This window comes from Carassius gibelio, chromosome B5 (genome assembly GCF_023724105.1).
Source record: "Carassius gibelio isolate Cgi1373 ecotype wild population from Czech Republic chromosome B5, carGib1.2-hapl.c, whole genome shotgun sequence".
NCBI classification, from domain to species: domain Eukaryota; kingdom Metazoa; phylum Chordata; class Actinopteri; order Cypriniformes; family Cyprinidae; genus Carassius; species Carassius gibelio.
Genome location: NC_068400.1, coordinates 9,148,299 through 9,163,545, shown reverse-complemented (window position 1 = coordinate 9,163,545; position 15,247 = coordinate 9,148,299). Strand labels below are relative to the sequence as shown.

General features: G+C 35.5%; 1 protein-coding gene across 2 annotated transcripts; it reads left to right on the top strand.

Moving 5' to 3' along the window:
* Positions 1-109: 109 nt before the first annotated feature.
* ggnbp2 (gametogenetin binding protein 2) lies at positions 110-13,597 on the top strand. Of its 2 annotated transcripts, none has more exons than XM_052557345.1 (14): positions 110-245; positions 3,698-3,803; positions 4,061-4,141; positions 5,411-5,664; positions 5,978-6,076; positions 6,768-6,881; positions 6,974-7,183; positions 7,293-7,467; positions 8,470-8,652; positions 9,167-9,314; positions 9,401-9,526; positions 10,688-10,842; positions 11,661-11,903; positions 12,850-13,597. In XM_052557345.1, exons 2-14 carry the CDS (start codon positions 3,711-3,713, stop codon positions 13,024-13,026), a joined length of 2,058 nt encoding a protein of 685 aa, XP_052413305.1. In that variant the 5' UTR covers positions 110-245; positions 3,698-3,710; the 3' UTR covers positions 13,027-13,597. The 2 variants fall into 2 exon arrangements, with proteins under 2 accessions (XP_052413305.1, XP_052413304.1); XM_052557344.1 differs by having other exon boundaries at positions 6,729-6,881.
* The last annotated feature ends 1,650 nt before the right edge of the window (positions 13,598-15,247 follow it).

Below are 15,247 nucleotides of genomic sequence, written 5' to 3'. Positions count from 1 at the left end.
GATGAAGGTAGAATACTATCTATGATCTACTTATATTTCAATTCTGTTTTTTATTTGTTCTGCTCCTCTAAAATAGACTCCGCCCATGTGTCGATCAAATCGCACACGTCATGCACTCGGAGCCCGGAACTACTTTCTGCGGTATCCGGGGGCCAGAGGTCATAGAACATTCGCCTGCCACATACGCCTCTGTCGCACTTGTTTGTTTTTGTCCAAAAAAAGAGAGAAAAAACCTTGTAAAACAGGTGAGTCCGACAGCTGCAGCTTGGTATGTGTTCATTTAGTCGCTCTTTCAAGTGCAATAACGGCAGAAAGGTAAAGATAACCCCGGAGTGGGTCGAGTTAACACTGAGGGTGTCAGTCCGTGAGTCAAACTAGATCTTTGACGCGACACTTCTGAATGTAAAAAGCATGTCTTGTTTTAAAAGTACATTTGCAGACTGTTTATCATGCAAAAAAAAAACATGCTAGGTTTAAAGTAGCTCGCGCGGACAGAACTAACGTTAGCATGCTAATCATCTCGATTAAAAGTTTGACAGGTTAGCCGTGCGCTAACTCGACTTCGACACTCAAAATCATATCTTGGTTATAACATCATCTCAGATTCAATCCCTGTAGTATTAGATAGGTCGAAATGACTCGTTTATGTTGTGGTCTACAGGTGGCTAACAGGCTAATTAGCATATGTGTCATTGGAGGGATCATGAGAGCGGACTGTCAGGGGTATTTAATATGAATGTGATCTGAGATGTGTTTTTAGATATTTTAGAGCTTTAAGAGGCTGTTTAGCTGCTTATTGTTAGCACGTTATGTGGCTTGACCTCTTCATACTTTGCTCCTCTGATAAAAGAGTTACTGCATTAATTTTACACATTTATTTTATCTATCTATCTATCTATCTATATCTATCTATCTATCTATCTATCTATCTATCTATCTATCTATCTATCTATATATATATATATATATATATATATATATATATATATAATATATATAGATCGGTTCACTCCAAGCAGAATTGATATTTGAACATTTTATGTTCTTTTGTTCCTCTGTTTTATTACCGTTCCATAATCAGTTTGAGTGGAAAGAATACTAGTTAATAACATTATTTTTAAAACTCTTTCTTTGCCTATAATAATAAAAATAAAGTACAGCATTTCTTAACTCAAAAAGAAAAAAAAAAAGTTTGCACTTAGTCATAGGCAATACAGCATCATCTTTTCTAGATTTTGACCAAATGTATAAACAAAAGAAAATACTGCTTAGACGCTTTAGACATTAAAGTAGGGCCATTTTATCAAGATATTTAAAAATGTTTGCAGCATGGATAAAAAAAAAAAAAGACGTTTCTCCTATGAGTGTTTTGAGAGGGGAAAAAAGCAAACCAGCCTGAATTAGTTGGCTATGCATCGCATTTTATTATTTTATTTTTATTACTCAGAAATAATTTCTAAAACAGCTGTTATTTAAGCAAAATATTTACAAACATTATAAACACAGTTTGGCTTTTTTAGTTCTCTTCTCTCCACCACAAATCCTCTAAGGGTGCTTTCACATCTCTAGTTCAATTCATTTGGTCCGAAACCAAGGGCAAACAATTATACATTGTAGCATTTTTCAGCTTTTTTGCTTCCTTTTCACACCACACTGATTGCTTTGGTCCGAACCAGTTGAAATAAACCAAAATGCAGTCACATGACAACATCCACATCACTCATTGGCCATGATGTATTTCCTTAACTGCTTTTCGATTGGTCAGAATTTACGTGTGGGAATATTCTAACATAAGAGGAAAAGCCAGCAAATAACACGGAGACAACACAACTATGGAGAGATGACTTCGCGGGCTGGTTTTGTCCCTGGCCATAATCTATTACATTGTTTGTATACACCACAATATGCAAACAATACATTTCTATAATGAAGCGCGGATGCGGCTTGAAAACAACGTTCTAATGCACTGCATACGGTGAGCGGGCATCGCTCGTAACTTCAAGCGGAGGCGTGCATTAATTCTTCTTAACTCTGACATGCTAATGGTCATTTGACCAAATTTCTAAGAGGCTTCGCACCTCCTCACTACTCCAAGTTTGTCCATGAGCTGCCATGCTAAAGTGCAAACTGTCAACAAACACTTCCTCATCCCATAATGCACAGCACAGCGCAGCTGACTACGGCAGCTGGTTTAATCCAAAAATGATCAGTACTTTTTGCAGTTGGGTCTGTTTGATGTTGGATCACGTTCTCACCACAAACGAACCGCTCCAGAGTTCGTTTGAAAGCTTGTGTGGTCTGCTTTTGGTGCGCACCCGAGTGCGATTGCTGCTTTCACACCTGCCCAAACGAACCACACCAAAGGGGGAAACGAACTCTGGTACGATTCAACCGAACTAAATGAGGCAGATGTGAAAGCACCCTTGAGCTTTAAGACAAACTAATTAATTTAAAGCGAAACTGAAGCCTACCTCTCTCATTCTCAAGTCCAAATGTTTCCATATTTATGACGTATCTGGATGCTAAAATATAATTTATTATGTAAACTATAGGCTTTGTTCTTCAAAAACATCATCATTTCTTTGTTGACAGAAACGCTGCAGGTGTGTGATGTGTTCTACATGATCCTACCATTTTTGCTGGTTTCAAACACACAAAAAACTGCATATTGCCTGCCATACATTTTTACTTAAATGTAGGCCTAATGCTTAATTTGGCGATTCGTTACATATCCTGAGATAAATGAACTCCGGTGCATCGCCATTTTAATGTTAACTATGATGAATTTACAGCTGAGGGGAGTTTCACTGGTTGGATGCGTTAGCGTCACATTTGCATAGGCCAAAACTAAATTGTGAACAGATTTTATGTTGTTTTGGCAAGTGTTAAGTTATTTTGCTCAGAGAAAACTGTTGGATTATGCAACAGACATCCAAATCCTTGTTTCCATGCAGTTCATTAATAAACTATCGGTATTGGCCCTTTTTTTTAATACTATTTCTGATATTTAAAATAATTTAAAAAAAAACGGCCGATACATCAGTGCATCCCTAGTTTAAGTCTCTGTAGTCGGATAAGAGTGTATGTGTAAGATTATAATCCCAGCAAAGCTACGAAGGCTGCTGGGAAACCAGTGTTTGTTTGTTTTTTTAGAAATGGACAAATATTAATTTATCTGGGTGAAAAAGCAGGCATGTGAAAATCTAAGTAGTACATTAATTGTATTATTATTTTAATTATTAGAAATATGTTGCTATTGGAATAATGCTGTTGTACTGTAAAATAATAATATCTTTGATTATTTAAATTATAAAATTTAAATAAAGAAATATTACTGTTACAATAAAAAAACGGTACTGTAAGAAGCAAATTTAATAATGATAATAATAATAATAATAAATGTTGTTTTTATTGTACTATCATTTAAATTATTTAAATAAAATACAGTTGCAATAATACTATTGTACTGAAAACAAGTGTTTTTTTTTGTTGTCATTATTATAATCAGAACATAAGTAAAATTACAATATTTATATTTATGGGATGCCTAAAATTCTAGAACTAACTAAAATTCACGTGGGCCATACTTTTCACTTCAGAAAATCTGGAAGTCCATGTAAATCAGTAAATTACATTGAAAAGTGGTGTGTAGTGAAACTCCTAGTGGAGGTGATGTTGTGGTTGTGTCCACATGCAGATCTGGGCAAGACATGGCGCGTCTGGTGGCTGTCTGCAGAGATGGAGAAGAGGACTATCTGTTTCTCGCACGCCAGATTCCCTTGTACATCGATGACTCGCTCACGGTAACATCACTTTAAGTTGCAATTAGCATTTTACCATCTTTAAAGCCAACGTGAAATGAACATTAAACATGTTTACTTTAAAAATATGTGTGAATCTTATAATGTGTGATTGATCTGTCAGTTTGAGTATTTTAGCAGCCAATGCCATTTAAATGTTTAGAAGTTTGTATTAAGCAGTTGTATGTTCCCCTATACATGCATTACTGAAAGCAAACTGAATTCATGGTATTATATATTATACATTTTTTATGTTGTAGATGGTGATGGAGTTTCCTGACAGTATTCTGGACTTTGACAGCTGTCGGATCAACGGTCCACAAATGAAGCAGTTTATTGAGGTACACAATGACAGTTTCTCATTTTCACTGTTGCCGGTGAAACTCATGATGCCTGTTAAGAGTCATATTTCACCTAAACCAAAGGGAAAAAATAGATTAATATTTAAATATTTATTGAAATCTATAATATAAAATTACTATTCATGACAATTAATTAGAATACCCTCTAATTCTTTTTACAGTTATGCCAAAAAATGAATTTAAAAAAGCATTCTCCATCCTCTACATTAATAGTGGTAGTATTTATTGTACTGTCTTTAATTTATGTTCATTTTAGTGTTGGGCAAGGATTAATCGCATCCAAAATAAGTTTTTTTTGTGTGCATAATATATGTGTGTGTGCTGTGTATATTTATTATGTATATATAAATACACACGCATGCATGTATATATTTAAGAAAAACATGTTATGTTATATATCTGTTGTATTGAAACCGAACAGTGAGGTCAAAAACGAGGTACATATGGAACCGTCATGTTCGTGTACTGTTACACCCCAAATATTTATACACACACTTTCACACAATCGTGTGAAAATGTTAGGACACCCTATTGAATTCCATGTTTTTTCTTTTATCTTACCTAACTTACCTGGACCTAAGTTGACTTCCGGTCTGTGTTGTGTATATCGGTCTGGCTGCGGTGCCTTCTACAAACGCAGTTAAAGTCAAGGTGATGAGTAAACTGAAGTTGGGCTCAGGTGGTTGTGCTGCGGGATGTTTTTCTGCGGGAGTAACGTAACATTACGTAACGTACTGCACGTTTAATAATAATAATAATTCCTTACATTTATGTTTAAATATCATAAATAAATAGCGAGGCACAGTTGTTTTTATATCGCTGTATTTCTGAAGGAAGACTTGCATGTTATATGCCTGAGCAGCGTATGAGTGTAGCTCTTCTTCGTTTACAGTTGTTACTGGGGAAACCTCTATTTCTCGCGCTATGTCTATGCTTTAAAACATCTCCTGCTGGCAAAGAATGAATTTGCATTTTCATTAAGTCCGCCTGATCCACGCAGCAAACATATTTTGTTTGTTATCAAAAAATATCTACTCTAGAGGGACTTGGCTGTTGTTATTGATTCTATTTGGAGTCTACCGGAAGTTAAGTTATGTCCACAAAAGCGCTCATGCGCATTAACGTTTGTTTATGTTGATGCCGTTGAAACCGTCTATATATATATATATATGAGTAATAATAATTGGTAAAGAGTCAGACTTCTATGGCTTCCAGCTTCACCTTCCCACCTGTGTTTTTGTCCACCAGCATCACCGCATGCTGAAGCAGCAGGACCTGAACATGGTGTTGATGGTGATGTCTCGTGAGGTGTTCAGTGCTCTGTCTCAGTCGGTGCCGTGTGTGGGATGCCGGCGCAGCGTGGAGCATCTGTTCTCTCAGCTCACAGACTCTGGGTATTTTGCACTAGATCCGCTCACTGTGGGATCCTCTGGAGTGCTGTCAGTCACACGCGCGTGTCTCACAGACCCCAGGAAGCTCTACACACTCTTCTATGTTCACGGGTAAGTGTTACATTTGCCTCAGACCAACTGAAGTCCACATTAAAACCGACCCTATTTACTTTTTATTAAATGTTTCTGGTATTTGTGTGTGTGTGTGTGTGTGTGTGATTGGCGCTTAGCAAGTTATTCCAAAGAAAAACTTTCTGTAATTTTTCTTCAAGGTGGAATGATTGGCAGGGAAAATATTAACTATTAATCATCATCATAGCCTGACAATACAATGAAATTAAACTTCAATCTTGTTTGTGTTCTTTTGCCTATGTGATATAGTTGTTGTTTTTCATTCTAATATGTGTGCTTTGTCTTGTTGTAGGTCAAAGTTAAACAACGTAATTGATTCCATTCCCAAGAGTAAAAAGAACAAACGCTGTCAGCTGCACTCTTTAGACACGCACAAACCCAAGCCTTTAGGGTGAGTCAGTAGCTTTGTTTTTAATGATCATGTGACATTTGGTGTTTCAGATGACTGTTTTTTTTTTTGTGCTCCGTGACCACCTTACCCATTTTTTAGCAGTGTTATTCTTATAAATGAAAATTTTTGAAGTAAGGAATCAATTAAATTTTTTTATTTTTTTTATTTTTTAATAATGATCCGAGATGAATGGAGGTTTGGGACAAAAATGCCTTCCAAATTCAACATAAGGGTTAAAAAATGCCTCTACAGAAATAAAGCTAAATCTGTTACAACTATTGAAATGAATAAAAGTGAATAATCATTATTACATTATATATTACAAGAGGACGATAACCAATAATGACAACGATTTTTGTCACATTACAGTTCCTGTTTGTTTACATTCTATATAGACCAGTTTTATGTAAGATGAGAGTGTGAACTTGCCTTGATCACATAACATCGATCAGTTGTTGAATGCATAAGCAGTCTGTGTGAATAAACATAGGATGTCAGATGCATTGGTAACTGCCTATACTGTATTAATTTTATAAATATAATTATTTGACATAAAAGATCAAACAGATACATTTAATGAGGTAATTATTAAAAGTAAATGTCACTGGAAATTAGTGCGCCTTAACGTGAAGCACATTCCTGATCCTGGTAGAGATGTAAGTGACCGTATCGGTGGGTTGTGGATCCGCAGGGGCAGCTGGATGGACGTGTGGGAGCTGATGTCACAGGAGTGTCGTGATGAAGTGGTTTTGATTGACAGCACCTCCCTGCTGGAGACTCTGGAGACGTACCTGCGCAAACACCGGTGAGAAATTGTGACCTTATGACCTCACCATATTCCTCTGAATCAGCTCAGTGACAAAAATGTACTTTTTTGATTTCCAATATCATTCTCAGGTTCTGTACGGACTGTAAGAACAAGGTTTTGAGAGCGTATAACATTCTGGTAGGAGATCTGGACTGCAGTAAGGAGAAGGGTTACTGTGCGTCTCTGTATGAGGGGTTACGTTGCTGTCCCCATGAGCGCCACATCCACGTCTGCTGCGAGACTGATTTCATCGCACACTTACTGGGCCGAGCAGAACCAGAGTTCGCTGGAGGTTATGAGTGAGTGATCCAGTCCTCATGCTGTATAACATGCATTAAAGTCACACCATATAATCTACTGGAAATGAGATAGATATACCTTCATAGAGAATGTGTGGCTCACTTACAGGCGTCGAGAGAGACACGCGAAGACCATAGATATCGCTCAGGAGGAGGTGCTGACGTGTCTAGGAATACATCTGTACGAGCGGCTGCACAGAATCTGGCAGAAGCTGCGAGCAGAAGAGCAGACGTGGCAGATGCTCTTCTATCTGGGCATTGATGCACTCCGCAAAAGCTTCGAGGTAACAATCTCATGGTATTCACGCTGAGTGTCATCTAATTCCCAAATGTTTCTTTCCATCAGTAGGGTATAAATCCAACAGTTAAAATAATTATAAACAGTATTATATTTTCAACATCATCTGCTGAATTGACAGTTAATTGTAGAAAAATACTACATTTAGTAAAATATTACATTTAGTCATTTAGCAGACACTTTTATCCAAATGTTAAATAACACAAAACAAACAGTGTTCGGCTAATGTATGTTTCTGCACTTTTACTAAAGACACAGTGAAAAATTTGTGTTGGAAAGGCATACTTATTTTTGTGGCTGACCTTACTCCATATAAATTTATAGTAGTTTCCCTTCAGATGCATGATTTATTGCGGGAGAGTACCATATTTTCCGGACTATAAGTCGCACTTTTTTTCATAGTTTGGCTGGTCCTGCGACTTATACTCAGGTGTGACTTCTTTATCAAAATTAATTTGACATGAACCAAGAGAAATGAACAAAGAGAAATGAACCAAGAGAAAACATTACCGTCTCCAGCCGCCAGAGGGCGCTCTATGCTTCTCACTGCTCCTGTAGTCTACACTGAAAACATAGAGCGCCCTCTCGCGGCTGTAGAAGGTAATGTTTTCTCTTGGTTCTAAATAAATGCAACTTATAGTCCAGTGCGATTTATATGTTTTTTTTTCCTCGTCATGACGTATTTTTGGACTGATGCGACTTATACTCAGGTGCGACTTATAGTCCGAAAAATACGGTATTTAACTGAATTATGCAATGTAATTTATTGGCATTTACACCATCATTAAACCCCAGTTTGATTGCATCGATTGTTATGGATATGTTTTTTTAATTTGTGCATTGTCTGTAGATACACAGAACTTTCCACTTCTGTCTGTGCTTTTATGTAATTGCACTCTCACACGAATTTGCTTAATTCCTATTTTGTACTTCTGGAAAGTGTGGTGTATTATAATGTGCTCACTCATTTATGTTAAATGATGTGCAGATGGCGGTGGAGAGGGTTCAGGGCTTCAGCCGGCTGGAGCAGCTCTGTGAGGAGCTGTCAGAAGAGGAGCGAGCCAAAGAACTCAAACAGGAGAAGAAGAGGCAAAAGCGCAAGAACAGACGCAAAAACAAGTGTGGCTTCGAACAAGAGGCGGAGGGGGGGGAAGACAAAAGTCTTGATGAGGTAATGACTCTCTTCTGCTCACCAAGGCTGCATTTATTTGATCAGAAACAGAAATAATGTGAAATATTTGTATAATTTAAAAAGCATCATTACTCCAGTCTTTAGTGTCACATGATCTTCAGAAATCATTTTAATATACTTATTATGAACAGTGGTGCTGCTTCCGATTTTCTGGTATATGTTTTTTTTTTTTCAAAGAACAGCATCTATATGAGATGGAAGTCCTTTGTAATATTATAAATGTCTTTACTGACACTTTTGATTAATTTAATGCATCCTTGCAGAATAAAGGTATTTATTTCAATTTAAATTAAAAAAAAATTATTGAAAATGTACTCATTTAAATAGTATAAATAATAATGTGGCTTTCAGTTAGACTTACTGTACTGAATGTAAGATATATTAACAATGAATACAACAAAAAGAAACATTGTTGTGACAACTGTTCTGTCAAGCTGCTAAAACAGTACTAAAACACTCTTCTTGAATTGACTTCCTGTTTGTCTCTGCACAGGGTTCGTCTGAGTCTGTGGACGGCGGCTGTAAGTCGTGTGGCAGTATAGAGGAGTCTGTTAGCAGCGCAGAGGTCCTCATCACCAGCGAGAATTCATCTTGCACCTGCCCGGCCGCCTCCATCCTGCATTCCCCCAAAACCCAGAAAGGTAACAAAGCGTTAGTAACTGAATTATGCATAGAAGTGACCCAGAATGCACCTGACTGGTGAGTCTGTGTCGGTCTGTTCCTCTAGCACTCTTGCCTCACAGTAACGGCAGTGACTGTGGCTACTGTTCCAGTATGGAGGGCAGCGAGACAGGATCCAGAGAGGGCTCAGACGTGGCCTGCACCGAGGGCATGTGCAACCATGATGAAACGGGTATGCAACTAAATGTGGCAAATATAGAGGATTCTTTATTATTATTAAGGATGACGGTTTGGTCTGAATAAATAACTGGGCACAAAATATTGATTTGAGCTGAAAGATTTTATTAGCTCACTAAACACAAAGCTTCCAAGAAGAAAGAACATTCCTAGCAAATGGCCTTGAGCCGAGTAAAACATTTAAGGGATCACTTTACTGCATAAATAATGATGAGGATATGAAATATTGATCTGAGATTAAAGCATTTAAAATCGTGTCTATTTATTACCTTACCCATTATAATCCATTATATACTGTTAACAAAACACGTGTTCTGGAACTACAGCAATGTTACAGGATTTTCAGTCAAATTGCTAACTGTGAAAAAAAAAATTAAACAATAATTAGGTCATAACAGTTTTATTTAGTACATTTTTAAAATAGACCTGGAGATTTCCTAGTAAAAAAAAAAGTAAACTTGAAACACATTAATATATCTACTGATAGATCACTTAAAATTTACTGATTAAAAATGGCTGTATGATTAAACCCTTTATGGGGTCTTTCTTTATTGCAAAATGCACATTTCTTAATATTATGCCTAAAATGTGTTTTAAAATCACTGTTAATAAGGATTGTACTGTATGATCTCTATATAATACCAGATATTTATAGTGTTCCTTGTGTATAATTGCAGTAGTTCCACTTTAGCACAATCAAATATTCTTAAATAATATCTGTATGTTGGACATCAGCACTACTTCCGCACAATTAAAGTACATTAAGCACAAAATTAAAACTACACATACAGGGTAATTTTTTAAAGTACATAAAAAAACAAAATGTTTTTTTTTTTTATAAACTTGGCTCAAAATGAATGCATTTAAGATTAATTTTAGTATTTTTATTTGTTTTTTTTCACTGGGTATTTTACCTCAAAATACACTGGAGCACCGGTGATGCGAGGACCCTCTTGGAATTGCTCCGTTTATTATTAATCTCTGGATCTATTCTAGAAATGTATTACAATTTCAGACAACAGAGTACAGCCAGCCAATCACATCAGAGCTTGCTGTTGTGCAAAAGCTCCTGGCATTTTTATGTGCAGCCAGGATCATATATAGAAGATTGCTTTGATAGACATTTGATAAGGATCATATTTGTGCTTCTCTCCAGGTGAGTACTCGTGTAGTCACCGCTGCTCAGAGGAGAAGGAAGAGGACGCTGTGGACAGCTGTGTGGAGTGCTGGGCAAACTCTGAAGACAACACAAAGGGCAAAAGTAAAAAGAAGAAAAGAAAAAACAAGGCGTCACTTTGCAGGAGCGACAATGTGAGTTCACACTTGTTTTGGACAAAGTAGCTAAGCGCGCTCTTATGGGTTGCTTCAGTTAGATGCTTCTCAGGTTCATGTAGTCATTTAGCAGACGCTTTTATCCAAAGCGACTTATAAATGAGGACAATAGAAGCAAACAAAAGAGCAATGATATATAAGTGCTATAACGAGTCTCAGATTAATGCAGTACACGATTTCTTTATTTATTATTATTATTATATAAAAAATACAAAATAAAACATTGAATAGAGCAAGCTATTGTTAATTGTATAATAAACAAATAAATAGAATACAAAAAGATTAGAAAAGCTAGTGTTAGTTTTGTTTTTTTGTTTTTGTAAGAAAACAAGCAGTTAGTAAATGGATAGAGTGCAAGTCTAAAAGGGACAAGTTTTTTTTAAGAATAGAATTAGAATAGAGAGTGCTAGAGTTAGAGGGTCAAATAAAGATGGAAGAGATGGGTTTTTAGCCGATTCTTGAAGATGGTTAAGGATTCAGATTTTAAGTCGGGCAGGTCATTCCACCAGGAGGGAACATTTCATGTGAAAGTGATTTTGTACCTCTTTGGGACTCCACAATAAAGTGATGTTCACCAGCAGAACATAAGGTATATTGATCATGTTGAAAAACTTTTTTTTTTTTTTTTTTTTAATAAGCAGTTACTGGTTACATAACATAGCACACATGTATCATAATAAAGAGAAACAAATTATACATGACAAACAGAAAATAAGGTGTAAATATCTCGTCTGATTCAACAACAATCCAAATATTTAACTGAAATATTAGTTGTGATCTTTTCCTGTCTCTTGAAGGGATCTCAAGCAGAGGAGAGCTGCGTGTCTGATGGCAGTAGGAGAGGATCTGGATCTCCTGCCCTTCACGAGTCTCTCTCCCCTTCACCACACGCCTGCAGAAGCAAAGAGACTCCATGCTGTGAATCCTGTGAGAGCTTCAGTCATCATGTGAGCAGCAGCAGATACCTCCACGGTCAGCCTGTCTTACCAGACACCTGCACACAGGAGAACAGCTGCGCCAAGAGCCTCATGGAGTTACTGGTCAGTCTGATAGCTGATCCCACAAACGCTCAAATTATAGAAGTCAAGTCATTTTTCATTATGGGCTCCAATATAGCATTTATTTATTTTTAGCCATGTAAAGAAAGACACAATATTTAGGTTGTGAAATGAAAGATCATCCGAACTATTCCCTTTGGGAATCTAGAGTTAGTTTTCTCCCAATAAATTATTTATTTTTATTTTTTCACCAAATGTTTGATTTTATAGAATGTGTACGCAAAGTTTGTTTCTAGTATAATTACTTTTGCTGCTGATTGTTCATTTATGCATTACATCTATTTCTAATATATTAAACAAACTAGTGTGTATTTCATGGTCTGTGTTTAACACAGCTTTTCAGTTAATTTTAGTTGAAGCTTTAGTAGTTTTACTTTACTACTTTTTTCTTTATAAATATTTCCATATAGCTTTCTTTTTTTCAAATGGTAAAAATTTTAGTACTTAGAAATTGTTGCCTTGAATTGTTTTAGTAATTAGTTTCTATTAGTTTTTGAATGTCCATAATTTCATTTTAGTTGTAGTAATAAGAATTTTTAACCTTCGTCAGTTAATAAACTTTTTTTTCTCAGAAAGCAATTAATTTTTTTTATATAATATTCATATTTTTATTTCAACTTCAATCTCTGAAAAAGATTTTTAAGATTCAACATTAACAACGAGAAGTTTGAGCCTCCTTTTAAGTCTACCTCTAAGAGATCGACACTCTCAATAGTAAAATATTATAACGGTGATATTTTAAAACAAAAACTTATAGTAAATAGTACATCAAGTTTTATATTAAATATTGTATTTGCTTACAGACTTCTAAGATGTATTCCAGTTTAATAATGTACTTGTGTCAGTTAATTAAAAATGAATTATGCACTGCTGTTTGTTTGAGATAGTTGCAAGTCGTAACTCTTTGCTGTAATTTCTTTGTGCACAGAATGAATCTGAAGTGACCTCAGATGAAGAGACCTGTCTGACGCAGGACGAGATCCAGTCGTTCGTAGAGAACAACAAATCGTTCTACCGCACACGAGACCAGTACAGACAGCACCTTAAAGACCGCTTCACCAAATACTGCCGCGGCGAGTGGCTGCCGGCCACCAGCGTCAACTAGACTCACACACACTAACTCACACTTATTTTTATAGAGCGTCAAAACACTCATGATCACTGCTGCATTGAGTTTAGGAATATGAAATGGGTAAGAGAATCAATTTCAGCGCTGTATTTGATGATGTTCATGTTTGTTGGGTAACGTTACTCGTCTTTCGCATCTATATACATGTCTTCCCCTTCAGGCCCCTCCTATTTCACGCTTAGTCCTTTTCAACCAATCACAGCTGGCTTTGGTTTCTTTCATCTCTTGACACGCTGATTAGGGAGCAGGTCGTTAGAACACAGTTGTTAAATTGATCATGGAGCTTGCAGGCCTTTACTGTAGGGTTAGGTGTTGGTAGTCTTAATGTATTGTTTGTTTGTTTGTTAAACATTTCTTTTTTTTTCAAAATTTTCACTGACTGTGACAGTTTTAGTGGCAAGAATTGTACCGATAAATGTGTACAGAAATAATTATCTGAGTAAAAAGATTTTACACGAAGATGGAAACATCCATTTATGAAGATGACTGGATGTGATTATGAAAGCATTGTGCAAAATTTACAAAATAAAGAATATTTATTAATATGCATCAGATTTGAATGTATTTTCTGTGTGATTGTCATCATCATCATCATCTATCTTTTGAACAGAGATGTTCACAAGTTTTTAATTTGGAGTTGGAGTCAAGTCTTGAGTCCAAGTTGAGTCATAAGTCATTTAATGGCATCATTCAGAAACCTCATGTATCGAAACAGTTTTTCTGTAATTCAATTATATAATAAGAGTCCGAACATTACATCTATTTTTACATTTAGATACATGCGAGGCCATGTGACAAAAAAAATACTGTTTCTGTTCAGGGTTTTCCTCCTGAAATCTATACTAGTTTTATATTTTAGCCTACTTGACAGCATTATCTAAAAACAATGTAGCTACAATAAAACGTTATCATCTTGAGCAGAAAATAAAGATAAATGGCAATTTCAAAGTTTTAGTTCTATCCTAGCAATCAACCAACAATTTTCCCAATCATAATTTCATGATTCTTTGGAAATGTTCTTAGCTTACTTATTAATAATGCTAAATGTAGATCAGAAACCTCTTTCATCTGGTTTGAACAAAATCATAGATATTAGATAACTTAATAGTATAAAAAATAACTATATATATATATATATATATATATATATATATATATATATATATTATACATACAATTTCAATGTTGTTGGTTTTTATGTTTTAGTTTTGTTGTTTCTGTTGTTAAAATAAACACGTAATCCGCAGCTCTAAATTTGGCGCCAGCGCGCGCGCGCACGGAACTGAAAGGGTTCGAAAAAAGCCAATAAAATACTAAAGATATAGCACTGGAAGATATTTACCATAAACGACGCTGAGCACTTGTGATCCGCTCCGCTGTTTAGACGCACGGTTCCCTTCAAATGTTGCTGTGTCCCGATGGATGGTGTTTGCATTGAGTAGGTTTGGTTAACATATAAAATGACTTAAGTTTATATAAAGGGTGCTAAAATCTCTCTCTATATATATTATATATATATATATTTTTTTTTTTTTACACTTCTAACCTTGTGTTATCCTCTTAATCTAAGCCTTGTTAAATGTTAAAACTATAATTAGCCACTAGATGGTGTGTTTTTATCAGATTTTTATTCATACCATAAAAGTACAGATTATCAGAGTGAGCTAAAAGACTGCTGAAAACTGAAACAAAAGGTTGTTTAGTGACAGAAATAACAAAACCATAAATATTTATTTAAAAAAAAATTTTTTTTAACTTGTTTTATTTAATGTAGTTGCCAAGGCAATATTTCCCATTTTCATTTAATGTTAATAGCTAAAACGGAAATAAATGTTACTGAAACATATGATGACAAAACAAGACATTTAAGAAAATTTTCAGGAGATATAAAAATATAAACATTCGATCAATTAATAAAAACTAAAATATTTTAATGATACTAAAAAATATTACAAAGTATCGTGCTTGGCTGTATTTTTATTTTCTAATACATTCTTCGGCAACTTAAATTTATTATATAGTATTTTTTATATAGCAGTTTTTTGTTGTTTTGTTTTGTTGTTCTATGTTGAATGTCTGAATGTCACTTCACTTCCATGCACACGTTCAATTCAGAGTTAGTGTTCAACAATATCAATTTTTATGTGGGAGAAAAAAACGGGCGAGCGGCGACAGCAACCCAAAGTTTGTTTTTGTT

Excerpts from the sequence above, each read along its gene's own strand:
- ggnbp2 (XM_052557344.1), top strand. The coding sequence starts at position 3,711 with ATGGCGCGTCTGGTGGCTGTCTGCAGAGATGGAGAAGAGGACTATCTG. Across the intron at positions 4,142-5,410 it reads AAATGAAGCAGTTTATTGAG|CATCACCGCATGCTGAAGCA; the intron begins GTACACAATGAC and ends TTTGTCCACCAG. Across the intron at positions 9,315-9,400 it reads TTCCCCCAAAACCCAGAAAG|CACTCTTGCCTCACAGTAAC; the intron begins GTAACAAAGCGT and ends CTGTTCCTCTAG.